The sequence below is a fragment of the Hylaeus anthracinus genome, unplaced genomic scaffold (genome assembly GCF_026225885.1).
Source record: "Hylaeus anthracinus isolate JK02 unplaced genomic scaffold, UHH_iyHylAnth1.0_haploid 11985, whole genome shotgun sequence".
NCBI classification, from domain to species: domain Eukaryota; kingdom Metazoa; phylum Arthropoda; class Insecta; order Hymenoptera; family Colletidae; genus Hylaeus; species Hylaeus anthracinus.
In genome coordinates this window covers 4,825,109-4,840,494 of record NW_026534333.1, presented here as the reverse complement: position 1 = coordinate 4,840,494, position 15,386 = coordinate 4,825,109, and the positions used below count along the sequence as shown (strand labels likewise).

General features: G+C 42.2%; 1 protein-coding gene across 7 annotated transcripts in view; it reads left to right on the top strand.

Annotated features, from left to right (window-relative positions):
• Positions 1-15,386, top strand: part of LOC128887382 (ral guanine nucleotide dissociation stimulator-like) — a 43,694-nt gene that overhangs the window by 23,685 nt on the left and 4,623 nt on the right. For 3 of the 7 annotated variants that reach the window (XM_054143215.1, XM_054143219.1, XM_054143217.1), the window contains exons 2-4: positions 2,879-3,091; positions 13,435-13,539; positions 13,850-14,279. In XM_054143215.1, coding sequence (XP_053999190.1) covers positions 2,879-3,091; positions 13,435-13,539; positions 13,850-14,279 — 748 coding nt within the window. Of the gene's footprint in view, positions 1-2,874; positions 3,092-13,434; positions 13,540-13,849; positions 14,280-15,386 lie in introns of all 7 variants that reach the window. The other 4 variants (XM_054143216.1, XM_054143218.1, XM_054143214.1 and 1 more) reach the window with 2 other exon arrangements.

Sequence of the window (15,386 nt, the reverse complement as noted above, 5' to 3'; positions counted from 1 at the left end):
ATGTAGCTCTTAGTTACCAGAAGCAATAGATATCGAAATATGGACAAATTTCAAAGCGAATCGAATTTCGTTGCAAGAATCGTCGAAAGAATAATGGAACGGAACACCGCTGAGGCACGCACCGGCCAGCGTTAAATAAGAAAATAACGTAACAACCGAGTCATTCGAGCCGCCAAATGATTCATGCTCGCATGAAACGCGCAGGCAGCCCGGAGCACACTTCCTGCCACGGACTGGTCCACTGGATCCCTTTATGAACAATACCCGCCATTGCATAATGCATTCGGATTGCCCGGTCTCCGGCAGACACCGCGCCGAGATAAGAAAGATAGGATTGTGCGCGTAACCTGCATGTCCGTTAATTGACAGATTCTCCAGTTCCAGTTCGCTTCCGTAAACGATAGAAAACGGTTTTCTTTGATCGTCGTCGATACAGTAGCTTCCTCCCTCGGAATTGAAGTGCTAGGCATCTTAGATCTACACTAGACCATCGAGGCTCTCGAAAATGGGAAGAATTTTGTTCGTTGAATTAATTTTAGATTCTTCAGATAAAGAAGTACACCATTTTTTATCGTTTTCTAATTTTAATTACCATGTTGGCTAATACGTTAAATTTTCAAGGTAACCGATACTCGAATGAGGGGCCCACGGACACTTTAAAACAAATATTTCTTCGAAACTGAGAAAAATCTTTTCTAGTAAAATTACTTTTGGTTTTTTTAAATGGCGAAATGCACCGTTTACGTTGACAATTCGCCCGATATTTCGAGACATAATTTATTATGGCGTGAAACACAATTAAACGTCTTGTATTTACATTTTGTATTACATTAATATTTGGAAAAGTCAGAAGAGTGCGTGGAAAATGATTGCACAGGGAGGTTGTGCAGCACGACTGTGTGTTGGTGGTGGCAAGCGGTGACGGGGCGTTCGTTTTATCGGTGCTAGGCGTCGACGGGCATCGACACTTTTATCGAGACTCCAGGATTCCGTTCGATCGTTTTCATATTTTAGGGTCGTATCAAGTCAAGTTTCGGTTTTTATCACGGAGCCAACATCCGCGAGTATATCTGTCTGAACTTGATATCGCGGACATTTATTCATGTATTTATGGGAACATTCTTTATATTCGCGTAATAACGTCGAGCCGTGCATAGCATTTGTTTGTATTTGTATATCAAGCCCAAGGGGCGCTTACAGGTATTCAGTGACTCACCCTGTATAACGCATTGCGTAATTTAGAACACCACTTAGCTGACCGATAAGATCGCTCGAGCAGGTGATGTTTTAATTAGTTTGTCGCCCTCGCGAGCTCTTTCGTTCATCGTAATTGCATATTCAGTCTTGCAACACACGAGTCTTGTTGCTCAAAAATAAAATTTGATAATTCATCGAATATTCACAAAATATTCGACAGATCGAATTTCGAACATGAATTGCTAAAAGAAACACTCGACAAATCGTATTCGCAAATAAATGAATGGAAATCTGGAATACTTCGATTCCTTTTCTTAATCGCCTTGTATATCGTTTCAGTGTAACGTGGATTGGGTTCCTAGGAATTGTAGTATAGTACCGTTCGCGTTATAATATTATATTACCGCTGCGCAATGAATCGACACGTGGGAAATCGCGGAATGAGCTGACCGTCATGCGTCGCAGATCAGTACGATAAATATTAATTGGAAAAGAACGTTCTCAGACTTTGCGTACGCCTCTGACTCACTGGAAACGAGTTTATAAATACGGGATCGAATTTTTTCTTTGTGTTTCACGATTTCCTTCACTGATAGGTAAATTAATTCGAGAAGGTTTTGCATAAATAAATACCTTATCGATTCGAACGTATTTTTAGGTTGAGAAATTTTACGTTCTCGAAATTCTCACTCCTGTAATTACGCATATTAACCGCAGTTAGGGAGTATGCAAGCCTCTTATTGATCTACGATTAATTTATTTAATTGAAAATATTTGTATTATCTTAACGTTACAGTTAGTTTCAGTATCAAATAATTTAATAGTATTGTTTCTGAAAATAAAAAAAAAAAAAAAGGTCGGAGTTCATCGGAGTCACCTGCGAACTAGGGTAATTGCTTGTAGCGCAAACAGTTCTTATTGCGCTAATTGAAAAGTCACGGCTAAAAGTCACGGGGTTGGACGACATTTAGAAAATACATGAAACACGTTTCGAGGGCAGAACTCTAATGGTCGGAAGTGCAATTCCGCCCACGGAGGAGTCGCATCCTCTTTAGCCGGGAGCGTTTTCCGTCGTTTGCTCCTTCGACCTTTCAACGTCGACCGTCGACCTAATGAAGGGTCGATCGCGACCGCTCGCCAACCCTTTGATCCTTCGGAGGTAAATCGATACAGGGACAATTCAATTACTATTTCTACGATAGAGAGTGGGTACTACTAATGCTAAGTACTTATGTCGTTATTGCTTCAGAAATTAAATTTTCAAATCATTTTTCGGTATCCGTCGAGTATATAAATTTCTAGTCGAAGGTAAAGTGGTTGTTATCGTGACAGAGAATATTAATTAATACTCCTAATGCTGTCGACTCAGAAATGTGAGCATATCAATTATTTCCCCGACGACTAAAATAAACTAAAGTGCTTGCAAGAACCCAGAACCCACCCAGTCGTTGACACTTGAAATAAATATTCATTGGGCAAATCTAACTCTCGCTAAAGGGGGTCCACCTCCATTCCTCGAAACCTGGTTAAACGGAAAGGTGCGGATCGAACTACTCGAGAAATCACCCCTCGAACAATCTCAAGGATTCTTTTGATACGTCTTTCGATACCTGTAGCGAGGTATCGCTGCGCGAATAGTTTTGTCCGTCCGAAAAAATCACGAGAAAAATTGCACAGGCAGAATCGAAGCGACGGAAGACGGGGAAGTTCCGCGGACATTCAGACGTGGATGCTGTGGCCCGTGTTGGGGGATGACGGGCTGAGCCCAGCGTCGCCCCCGGCGTCGGTCAGCGTCAAGGGGGTTAACAAACTGGCGCCCCTGCTTCTCTGCGGTCCCTGCAAGCCCAGCAGCCACAGGAAGAGCCAGAGTTCCACGCAGTGGTACGTGCAGCAGGTAAACAGACTCGCAAGAGATTCATCGTCATTGTTTCCTCGTTGCGGTGCTGGTGTGCCGTGTGCGTGTGTGTTTGTTTTTTTCCCTTTATTTTCTCTTTCATTTTTTCCCTTCTCTTTATCATTTCGGTCGGGCAACCTGCCGAGAGTTGTTTCGCGTTCTTTGCCTGCTGGACCTTTGTTTTCGCCATTTTCAGCATCCTCGACCCCGGACGGGGTTTCTGGCTTCGACTGCATCCGTCTACGCTCTCGAAATCTCGAGTTGCATGAGATTTTTGTTTATTTACTTTTTTCGAGTTTGTCTCGTGATTCTGTCGTTCGAGAGTTTCACGGATCGCGAATGTCCCGTGCTTCATGGAGAATTGTTTGGCCTGTTAGTGGAGTTGTAGAGGAACCTGTGCCTGCGGTAGAATATTTGTAGATTTTACGATGTTTACAAATTTACAGAGTAATTAACTCGGTGGAAATGTTCACTTCGGCGCCAAGAATCTCTTTTCTAAAGTAATAATAATTTTATTTAACTCAAAAAAAAAAAAAAAAAAAAAAAAGCCGAAAGTTTCTTGTATTAGTTAAAAGCGGTGTCTGTTTCATCATGTACCTCATTTTGAATTAGAATTTCCTTAACTGATCCGTTTCAGTGATGAACAATTACATTTATACCTCGAGCGTCTGTTCGGTAGTCAAATGTTTGCGCACAGTTTGGTTTCCTGCTTACCTTTTCGTCGAACAAAAGCAGCGCTGTGCCGCGAAGTTTATCCTCCGCGTGGATCACCGTTTTTGGAAACAGACTCGGCACTGTTCTCAGTGTTTCGGTGACAGCGCCCACGATAACGTCGATGCAACGAGATTACGATACCACGATGCAGAGCAAACCGATTCGCACGTAGGATTTGTTTAGTACTTCTTTCAGCCGTAAGTGTGTCACGTTGGTTAGTGTGCATGCCTAAACGTTTGCTGTGATCGTATACTTTGTTATGCATGCGAAGATTGGAGAGCGTTTTAAGTGTCGTTGGCATTTTCAGTGTAACGAATGAAATCACCGATGACCAATTTCGTGTCATCGAGACGCGATACACAGCGAGTCAGATAACATTTATTTCGCTAATTTGATATGGATGTACGATTTTATACAACACGGGGAAAATTCCAATCGGTAAGCGAAATTTCCCCAAATGCCGACTTGTAAATTAAATTACTTGTTCTTTGATAGAAAGAGTAAGTCATATTTTCATTCAGGCATGTTTTCATAAAAATATACCATGTACGAGCATTGAAAAAATATATTTCTGTTATCGTCGACGATGTCTAACTTATCTCTAAGTGTTCGAGTAATAACAAGATTCGAATGAAAATAAAACGATTCTCCCAAAAATGTAGAAAACATACACCAAAATCGAGTCGAGTACGTTCAACCGATATCGTATTATCGTATCACAATTCCCTACGACTCCGGATCACAATTTCATTTACACGCGTTGACCTGTCGATGACCCCAGAGAGCCAGACGGAATTCGACGCTTTTAATCCTTATCGAGGAACCAATTATCGCACGTACACACACAGAAAACAAATGTCGCTCGAACGTGAAACGTTTCAATTATTTACCGTTCAACGAACAATTATTTCCCCTGGCACGGGTACCTCCACGGAAGGCGACCAATTGGGTCAATGTAACCATAATTCATTTTTTATTTATGCGCAGCTCCCGGGGCTCTAATGACAACGATACAGTTCCGATGACACTCTGACCCTGATTAACCGATTAAACTACTTCCATGTGCCTGTCACCGACCAACGATCGCTGCTGACTCGCTGTAATAGCAAAACGACGCAAACGTGAATCACTCGTGCCCGGCAGACGCTGACATCCCGTGGCTCTCGAGCTATTTTTCTGAAACGTTTATTATGTTTCGAAGCTGAAACTCCCGTGTTTTCGACCGATTCGCGATTTCCTTGAATCTTTGAAGAAAAACACGCGCACTTTTTATACATCGCCCAGCAAACAATGCGCTGTAAATATTCTTGGGGGGAAAAAGCAAATATACCGTACTGTCGATACGGTTCAGAAGCGAGTCTGATAACTGAGGGTGTGTCGAGAGAATACGAAGGCAGTGGAAATGTTGTCGGGCATAAAAATAATTAGCGGAGAAATAATTCGCTGAACTATGGATCAAACGAGAAGACGGTTCCGCGAACCAACGAAATATGGGAGATGTAGTCAGCGTGGATCGATTTTCGTTCGACCGCATGTGCAGGGAAGGCTGACCGAGATGTCTGACCTGTACGGTCCGTATTCCCTGCGAGGACTGTTCTATACTACTCTACCATACGCATTCGATTCTACTTGTCTGTACTTATCGAAAACTAAATTTTGCGTTTCTAGTATCGAGTACTGACGAAAATAATAAACTCCTGGAGCTGGACCATCGCAAATTTGTATCGTAGGAACGAAGATAAAAACGACAAAATATGTTTTGAAATATCAATTTTCTAAGTATGTAGCGTATAAAGTAGAATTTCAAGTGACGCGAATTAATAGAATGTCCGTTTCCTCTATCGGTGTGCAGACATTTAACTTTATTGTTCACGATTTTCCAGACCGTTAAATAACGTAACGCGAATACTTTCGCGACGCTTCCGAATATTTTTGTTTTCGAGTGTTACAGTCGTTACGTGTCGCGGCTCGAAATTAGGCTACGCGCGCCGCGAAACGGAGAACGCGAAGGCAAAAGTGCTTTGACACCTCGTTTACCGGTACGTGAGTCACCGCGACTCTTGCCAGTAGTTCGTTTAATTGCTTATCTGGAATCGTACTTTGCCTACCGACTTACGGACCCGTGTAATTATGCGTTGCCTGACCGGAAGCCAGCAGCGGCCCGCTTTTAATAAGATCCAGCCGAGGAGCCAAGAAAAATTCCTTTGTTTATGGCGTTCGAACGCGCTGTCCGCGAGACGCATACACCGTCGTCGTGTTTACAAAACACACCGACTTGCAATTTGCAAATCGCTCGTACGATGTTCGCTAAGCTGTCGTCGTTGAAGTATTAGGTCGTTCGGAGAATTTATTTCAGTTCTTCTAAGAAGAATTAATTACACGCGAGTTTTGGCAAAGTAATTTCATCGAAGGTGGCATTTTGTTCGACTAACCTTTCCGAAAGTTTCTCTAACTATTATTAAAATTAATTCCGTGACTCATCGTTCTTAAATATGTCGCGGTGGTAGCGTATTTGAACAAGTCGATAGGAATTATGCGATTTCTATTAAATTTATGCAACAGAGCCTCGATTATCGGACCACTGATGAAACGCATATCGTTGGTAACGTTTCCTCGTTGTTGATAAATATACCGGATTATAAAAAGTATGAGGGGAGTGACGCAAGAGACTCATTTACAAACAATAATACCGAATCCAAGGATGAAGAAATCGTTGGAAGGATAAATACAAGCAATGGCGGATACAAACATGATGAAAAAGAAGAATTTCGTAATAGCGTTTCTTATGGGGACACCTAATAACTCTACATGGGTAGCCTCTCGTTATTTAGTTTATTAGTACACGACCGTATAAGTAACGAAGAAATTTCGTCAACAAAAGATTTCCCATCGAGAATAATTCGAATCTCGCATATCCACTTAATAATCTCCATTCATCTTCGAGTCTGGATGGAACGAGCTCACAATCGGTGAGTTCTCGTCGGCAACTCGCTAATTTACACTGTGTTAGGCTTGCGTGCCCTTGGGATTCGACGAGGAAAGAATGCAACGCTTTTGAAACCTCTGGAATCGTCGACCCTGACTTCTCATCGGAGAGTTTCGGCACCGTTAACACGTTTGGAGGGATTGTGGCTGGTGTCGGAGGTGGTTTTAAGTACGGGCTACTCGAGTGTCTTTTGTGCCCGGGATCAACAAGGCTTCGGGCTTTATCGCCGTTCGTTCTTTGAACTTCCGGCGCGTCTTTCGTAGCGCGACACCCGCTGAACCTGATCCTTCTCCATCCTTTCCCTTCGATGGCTGCACGTATCAGTGATACGATATCACACTCCACTCCAGGAGTTCCTTTCAATCTTGCCATCTGTGATTTCAACCGAGTCCACCTATCCTCGAGTGCCTTATTTTCCTGTTCGTCGAGAAGACACCTTTTCGACACTCGATCGTCCAAGGATGACTAATACGAGTGTCTAATACGAATGAATTGTAGTTTTGGCCAGGTAGCATCGGTTACTTTCACGTAAACGTGTCGACATTATAATTTTCTGGTAAGAAAAGTATTTAACAAAAGGGTGATTTTATTCGACAATTTATATAGAATCTTATATGGAATTTTCGAGTCAATTTTTTCACCAGATTTTAGTATGGACCATTTTCTCATGGCATCGTTACTGAAATGCTATTTAAGGTAGAATTTATTTCAAACAGATTTTCTTTTCTCCTAACCGATACAAATAGACATCAACACGTTGAAACATTGAACACATTCAACGAAGACGAATTATCAATTCAAACCAGTGCCAGACATAATTATATCGATATTTCTCTCTTCGAAAATTCAACGAATCTTTCGCTGCAGAGCAAAGAAACCAAACGGGTACCTCTCGCGAAAGCAGCGAACGCGCATAACAGTCGCTCTAATCGGCACGTGGATCGCTTAGATTGAAACTAAATCGTTTCGCGCGCGAAAGTATCGTAAGAATGCAGGGAACGCCCAACCCATCGGCTCTTCCGCGATGATAGCGCGAGCTCGCGTTCAAGAAAGTCTGGAGGATTAGATCACCGCGCGGATTTATCTAACAGGCTTCGGAAAATCGTTGCTCCGAGCCGTTGCGAAACTGTTTAACCGGAATGACTGTTATCTGCCCGGCGTGGCCTCTCTATCGCTCGTCTTTATTGCACGCAGGTTTCTAATACTCGTACCTAATAATTACAGATCTCATTTATAGTACCGCGACTCGAGTTCTACCGAGAGACGTTGCTACTCAAACGAAAGTGACGTTTTTATTTCGTTTTACTTCTACTAGGACGCTTTTATCGCCGCGATCGTGTGTACCTAGTGTGCAATTACGCGACCGTTACGTTCGCTGCTGAATTGTAATTCGATATTAGGTCACTTTGCGAGATAGTAGTAGCGATATTTACGACCAGAGTACGTTCGTCCTTACTATTGGGCGCAGACGCAAATTAATACTTCCCGCTTTGGATCGGAAGTGCATAGTAGTTAGGATCGATGGCGTAGAATTCGTTATCGTGGTTGATGTTATAAATGAACAGGATCGTACCGTGGTCCGCTTAAAAAATATATTCCAAGACACGAGTATCGAAGAAATATAAATTTCATAAAAGAGAACACACAAAATCCCCTTGTAAATAAGCCACCAAAAATGCGAAAGGTATTGCTGCCACTCCTCAGGCTGCCATTCCATTGGGCTTCCAATAACAGAAGGACCACCGTCGACTCGCGCACGAATTTCTGTTTTCAATCAGAACCGCGATTACCGTTTCTGGAATCTAATTCTAGAAATCGATGGACCCGTCGCAGCTATTCACGGGTCGTTCGGGCCGGGGCTCACCTTCGGAATATTCCACGTTTCTGGTTCCAGGGATCGCGACTTCGCGTCGATGTCTGCGAGCATGGGGGTCGATGGGTGTAGACAGGGATTGATAGTCGGATGTATTTCCATGTGTATCGATCGACACGACTTCCCCGACGGTAATCCGATGTTAAGCCTTTCATAGGCTGGCGTTCGAGCGATAGATGCGATGGCAGTTTGCACACACGTCGGACTATCGACGGTTCGCTTTGCGACGCGACGTGGATGGACGTGGCTGAGCATGTTGATTCCTAAATTCATAGAGTACGCGGTGCACCGAGTTTGTATAGTTTGGGATACGTACGCGAATGACTTCTTCGTCTTCGGTTTTTCAGTCGGTTGAATGCCGAAGATTGTATATGTTTGTCGACATCGAACATAAGTGTTGTTTGATAAATTATTTAAGATTTGATCTACGATGAATCTAGGTACACATCAAAATCTCAACCTGATAGTCATTACTAAACTGCGGATTTACAGAAATTGAACCTAAATAGGAGTTTATTTTATTCTGCAAATATTATAACACGAACTTTACTTTCAATCATTTTTATATTCTTGTTCGTGAATGCGTTGTAAAGATTCGCAGCCTAGTCGTTACAATTGTCCTTTTTCTAACGGATTACAAGCATACTTGACGATTACTATCCGATTTCTTTGTCTTGATATTTAACCAAGTTCTTATAAAAAAAAAAAAAAAAAAACAGAATTAATTTCTACGCCTGGTATACTTTCTAACCACGACACTCTGCGATCGCAGTTGCAATGGAAACTGATAAAACACCTCGACCGTTCGATTCGTAATTGTCTCTGGTAATAAATCCAATCGGAAAATCGACGATAGAATATTCAGATTCGACGGATGCATGGTTTCTATTCACCGGGCGTGAGTTGTCCGCGAACAATGGAGAGTTGACGTGTTTCAAGGAGCCCGTCTCCAAGGACGAGAGGTACGAGGACCTTAAGTCACGCTCGGGTTCTTCCTGCAAGCCTCTAATTGCCGGTTCGTTCCGGAGCGTAAGCCGCCTTTTTCCACAGAGTTTACCTCGGTGTGTATCTCCTCTGCGCCGCCGTAGCCCCTCGTCATCGTCGAAAAACGCAGCCAGTTTTCCTCCGGGCACGTAGCTCCGCGTTTCTGTTACGATCCTCGCGAACACTCTCGAGCCGTCGTTACGTTCCATTATCCAATCGCACGTTTCTGTATCGTGGACAGCATTCCTCGGTGGTTCCTAGGCGAAGGTATTTCCAGCATTCAAGGAAACGTTAACGGAGGTGCTTGTCGCCCTACAGTAATAATTTCGAATGGAAGTTTTCAGGCTTTATTCACGTTTTGATGTTTAAGTCGAGGTTGTCTTTGGAATATTAATTGCTCGAAATTGGATTCCTTATGATACGGGAGAACTATATGAAACGTATAATATATTCTCCTACATAAACTTATAAAAAAAAAAAAAACATTACGTATGCAGTAAAACGTTAATCTCGTATTATTTTATGTTTCATTTGATCATTCTATCATGTATTATCTGTGTAATCTGTACTAATCTATTTATTATGTATTTTGGTTTCATCGATTCATCGAATATTTGACTACACAAGTTTTGTACGTGTTTCTCAAATTAGAACATTAGAACGGTTTGATATTTGAATACCAGTCATGAATTTTTCTCGATGCGATATTCATTATAACCGTGTACGTGATAATAACCATATCAAATTTCTCCTAACGAGTAGAAAAATATGTATTGCTCGTTCAATTATCAGTGAATAATTATTCCATGCAATTCAAATTCTATGCGAAACGATATAATTAGCTAATTTGACATTGGTTGGTTGGTTTCAGTACAATCCAACCGTTTAGATCTGCTTGGTACGTTCTATACCGTCCGCGAGCAAATGTTTTCCTTTTCCAGTTGCATCGATCGAGACCGCGACGTGTGCAACGCCGTCACTATCGCTGCAGTTAGTAAATGTTGCACACTGGAGGTAGAACCGGCGCACGGCAATGACACTAATCGTTTCTTTTACCGTCTATTTTGTAGCGAAACGGAGAACCTGTGGATATCTCGTGCTGATTCTCCGTGCATTCTTCTCGAAGTGGAGTGTATTATACCTTCACAGGGGCCAAGATAAAATGAAATCCGTACGATTTCGATTTGACTTCGTAGGCTCGTTTTTTAGCAATTCCATAAGCCTCGTACGTTTATAAAATAATATACGACTGTCTGAAAGAATGTTGCACGAACCGAAACGATTAGAATTTTATTTGAATAATATTATAACAAATAAAAAATCTCCGTAACGATTCATTCGCAAATTTTCCATCGAACGTAAAGTATAATTTGATTATACGGTTTATATTTGCGAGGAAAGAGCCGAGTTTGGGCATTCAAATATGAGTTGGCATCTCGTAGCGATCTGTGCCAAAAGGGATCGAACTCCCTGCGAGCTTTTTGACACAGGTCTGTGAAACAAACGACAGCCGAACAGTTGATAAAGAAAAACGGAGTCTGTTGACAGTTTGTATAGAAATATAGTAAAGAGAATAATAAAAGTAATTTGGTGTGTACTTAAGTTACAAATTTTAACTATTTCTTCTACAACCCTTGTATCCAAGAAGTCTTACAATATTAAATTCATATTGATATTCATATTCATATTCAAATAAGGAGTCAGACATTTGTTTGCTTTTCTTGTTTCGTTATTTAACTTCGCTGTTATCTAGATGAGAATTTCGCTCGTGTCTGATTAGGAGTCTCTCGCCGCCACGCAGGTAGCATTATCTGCCAGAGGGACCAAATAATTTTGCGCCAGCGTTCCCAGCGTTGAGAACGAGGCAGCGAATGGCGCGGAGCGTGCTCGCCCGAGAATACTATTTTTAGTGGTCCCTGTTCCTTTGAAGGTCCCTGAATTTATTCCCTCGGGACGGTTTTTAAGGACGTAATTGCCGTCGCGACGAAACGCCGCCGCATTGTGAGCATTCTAATTTTAACATTTGTCGCGGGAAAGTTCATTTAACCTTAATAAACGTTCGAAGCAGGCCGCTTTTAGAATTTTTCCACACGACTATGTTCTTCGAATATTAACGTTACTCTTAAATGTATCAAAAAATGAATAAAAGAAAAAATAAAAGAAAAACAAATATCTTTAAAACGATCAAAAATAATGAAGCCATCGTTACCTGTGCATCTCATAAACATGAAATTATCAGGGGGACCAGGAAGCAATGTCGCTTCTGCGAATGTCAATACTTCTTTTTTATTTATCAGTTCACTGATGCACCAATTGATTCGTATCGATCAGGTATTGAGAATTTGCATATTAAATGACGAAATTGTCGATGACGAGAACGATTACATAATTGATCAGAAATAGAAACATATTATAAGTGTAATTGTTCGAATTTAATGTAAAAGAAACGACATTACTTTCTGGTCCCCCTGATATGTACATTTAAACATTCAGTATCCATTGGAATAAAAATTGAATTTTACTTGAAATCCTAGTTCACTGTTTCGCATCAAAGCATGTTATTTTACTTTTGTTGCATTCCGCTGCCTGTTATAATTTCTGAATGCATTTTGATTTAGCTGTATTTTTGCTGAATTTATGCTTTGCCCGCTCGGAAAGCTATCGAATTAGTAGTTATTACAGGACAAAGATCTGCCATTTGTATGCTAATCAGTCCCTTCGAGAAGACCGGGGAGGGGGAGGGGGGTCTTTGCATAGAAATTGAAGTTCCGAACCTCAAAGGACCCGTGTTAGCCGTATTTATTCTACCGAAAGAACCGAGAATTCCACTTCGCGACGAGTTTCTTTAATCTTTGCCTCCCGAGGATTTGTCAATATCGACGAGAAACTTCCCAACGGGCCGTGACTATTTCAATATCTTCAACAAATGTCCCCCTCGTTGCCGCGAACCGTTAAATCGAACGCCCCGAAGAAACGTTCGCTTTATCGATACACGCTTCGAAAAACATTATTTAATTTTATCAGTCTTCGCGTCGGCAAACATAAGTTTCTATTATCGATCATTTGAATAACATGTGTTTGTTTTATCACCACCTTCGAAAACATTTTACTTTATCTCGGCACCTTGGGAGACACGTACTCGTACTCTACGGCGCCATTAAAAGAAAAAAAAAAAATAAGATGAAATGAAATCTCGCGCGTTATAGACTCCATAAATTTACTAGAACCCTGTTAATTCGGGACAGTTCAAACCTTGATACCATTAATCGTAACTGACGACGCCCACCGTCGAAGTTTCAATTAACATAAACCCAGATTTACCACTCGACGAATTACCATTTCCTTGCGTTCCGACCGAAAGACTCGATCTCCCGTTTTAATACGCGGCCATAAATACTCGCGAGAAACGCGAAACGATCACAGAATCACGCGGACGATCGGTCTCGAATGATCCAGTGGGCCGCGAGGCGCGAACTAAGCGTCTCATCCGGCTAATCGGCGATTCAAGCCGTGAAATGGACGGCCGAGGTCGTTCTCGTCCTGGAAGTCAATTATTTCGATAAATCTACCGGCTGCACGGCGTCCATTGATTAGCTCGTCCGCTATTAGAGAGACGGTTTGCTCGTGACAGGGGGTAGTCCGTGGAATTAGCGGCGTAAATCATCCCCTGGAGCGCGCACGCTTTCGACCGGGCCCTCGCCGTCTTCGTCGACGCCCACCGATATTCCCACCGGACGTCTGCGACTTTCTCGCTTGTAATTTTTGTCGTTTGCTTCCACTTTGCAGCCCACGTGGCGCTTATGGGGCGAGGAAAGGGGCGATGGAGTCATATACACGGTGTACCTGAAGAAGGTCCGCTATCATCGGCCCACCAGGAGCCTCTCTGCGTCGGTAAGAGCATACTTTTCTTCGCTACTCTGAAAATTAACCCTTTGAGTTAGTAATTGACGGTTGCGTAAGAAGGATTGTCGAAGAAAACACTTGCAGCCGATCCCATAAATATTCGTACACTCTATGGCTATCGAAGAAAGTCCACGTTAAATTGTAGGTTTAACGTTTCGAAAGAAATTTTTCATTATATTACATTAAAGTGATAAGCCAAAAAAGGTTCGATTGTTCAACTACCGTAATCCTACTAACTCCCCGCAATAAAAAATTAATACTTCCTAGTCTGTAAGTCTAACACGTGTCGCCCGCGCAGGACTCGGACGACGAGATTTCGCACCTGGAATGGGAGACAGTGAGGGTCCGTTTCCTGAAAGCTGGGACGGTGCAGCGTCTGGTGGAGAGTTTGGCGAACGACGACGGGGAGCTCGAGTCGACGTACATCAATGTCTTCTTGGCGACGTATCGTGCGTTCACGACGCCGCGAGAAGTACTGGAGCTATTGTTGGCGAGGTACGACGCCCTCGACGAGGGATCCGGCGCCCTGACAGGTGAACAGCACCGAAAGACCCTCGTTCAGGCGCTTCACGTATGGCTGGACGCGTATCCCGGTGACTGGAAATCGGCGCCGGATCATCCGCTGCTGACGCGGCTCCTGGACTTTACGCATCGACGGCTTCCTGGCTCGGAGCTCGAGCTCAAGGCAAGGCATCGCTTGCACAGGTTCCAGCGTGAAGATCAAATAGGTAATCACGACGGATCGTTTGACGATTACTTGGAGAAATTTTGCAACGTTCATTTTTTATTTTTTTTTTTTTTTTATTCCCAGGCTCTGTTTTATTTAAACGAAAGCTTCTGATCTGTGGAGCCTTTCTGAATATATTCATTATTAGGTCGTTTCATACAGAAATTTTATAGCGACTGTGGGGAAATATCGTAAAACGAGAGAGATTACCTTTTCTGATTACACCTAAGGGTATGTTTCATATATTGATTCGAGTATCAGGAGAATAAGTGGCATGAACTTATGGGACGATTTAATATAAGAAATTCATAATTTTTAATTGATTCTGTCGTTAGAAAGATAGATCTGTCGTCCAGTACCTGAGTTGTTATTCATAGTATTCCAGTAGCAGTAAATACATTTGAACGAGCAATTAATGAAATTCTTTGAATTTTAACTATAATCTCGTAACACCCGCATCAAGAACTTTTAATTTTCGTCGAGAGTCAGCTGAGATTAAAGAAAAAATGAATTCGTCTTTTCTTCGGTGATAACGCTATTCAGACGTATGAAAAAGAACCCAGGTGACAGAAAGAATGTCGAGAGAAATAAAAGCCACTCGATTGTGTACTGTTATGTGCTCAACAATTGACGAATTCCGATGATGGAATTGGTATGTTTTCCCAGATCATTAATTGCAGAGCGTCAAGGACGTCTTCATTATACAAATTGGAATCATGTACTTTTATTACATTCGTCCGACTCTGGAGGTCAGGATGAATTCAGTGAGTTTCGATGGATGCACTTTTGATGAGTCATTTACCAGATGTTGGTACGAACATTGACTATTTACTTCGCGTCATTTGTCAGGGTGAACTAAAGACGCTTAATCGTCGTTCCGCAACATTCCGGTGTTTTGGCATACCGTTCTATCGAGTAACGCGTAAGAGTTGCTATTTTAAGCTGGACACGCTGATTAACTTATCGCTGACATTAACGAGAATGTCTCTGTGAATGAAGATTTTTAAATGTCTGCTAGCTATCTTAGAAAAATACATTGTCTGAACATTTTTGTCGAGTTTCGCTCGACACAGGACCGCAAAGGGTTAAGAAAATGTAGACATCCTGG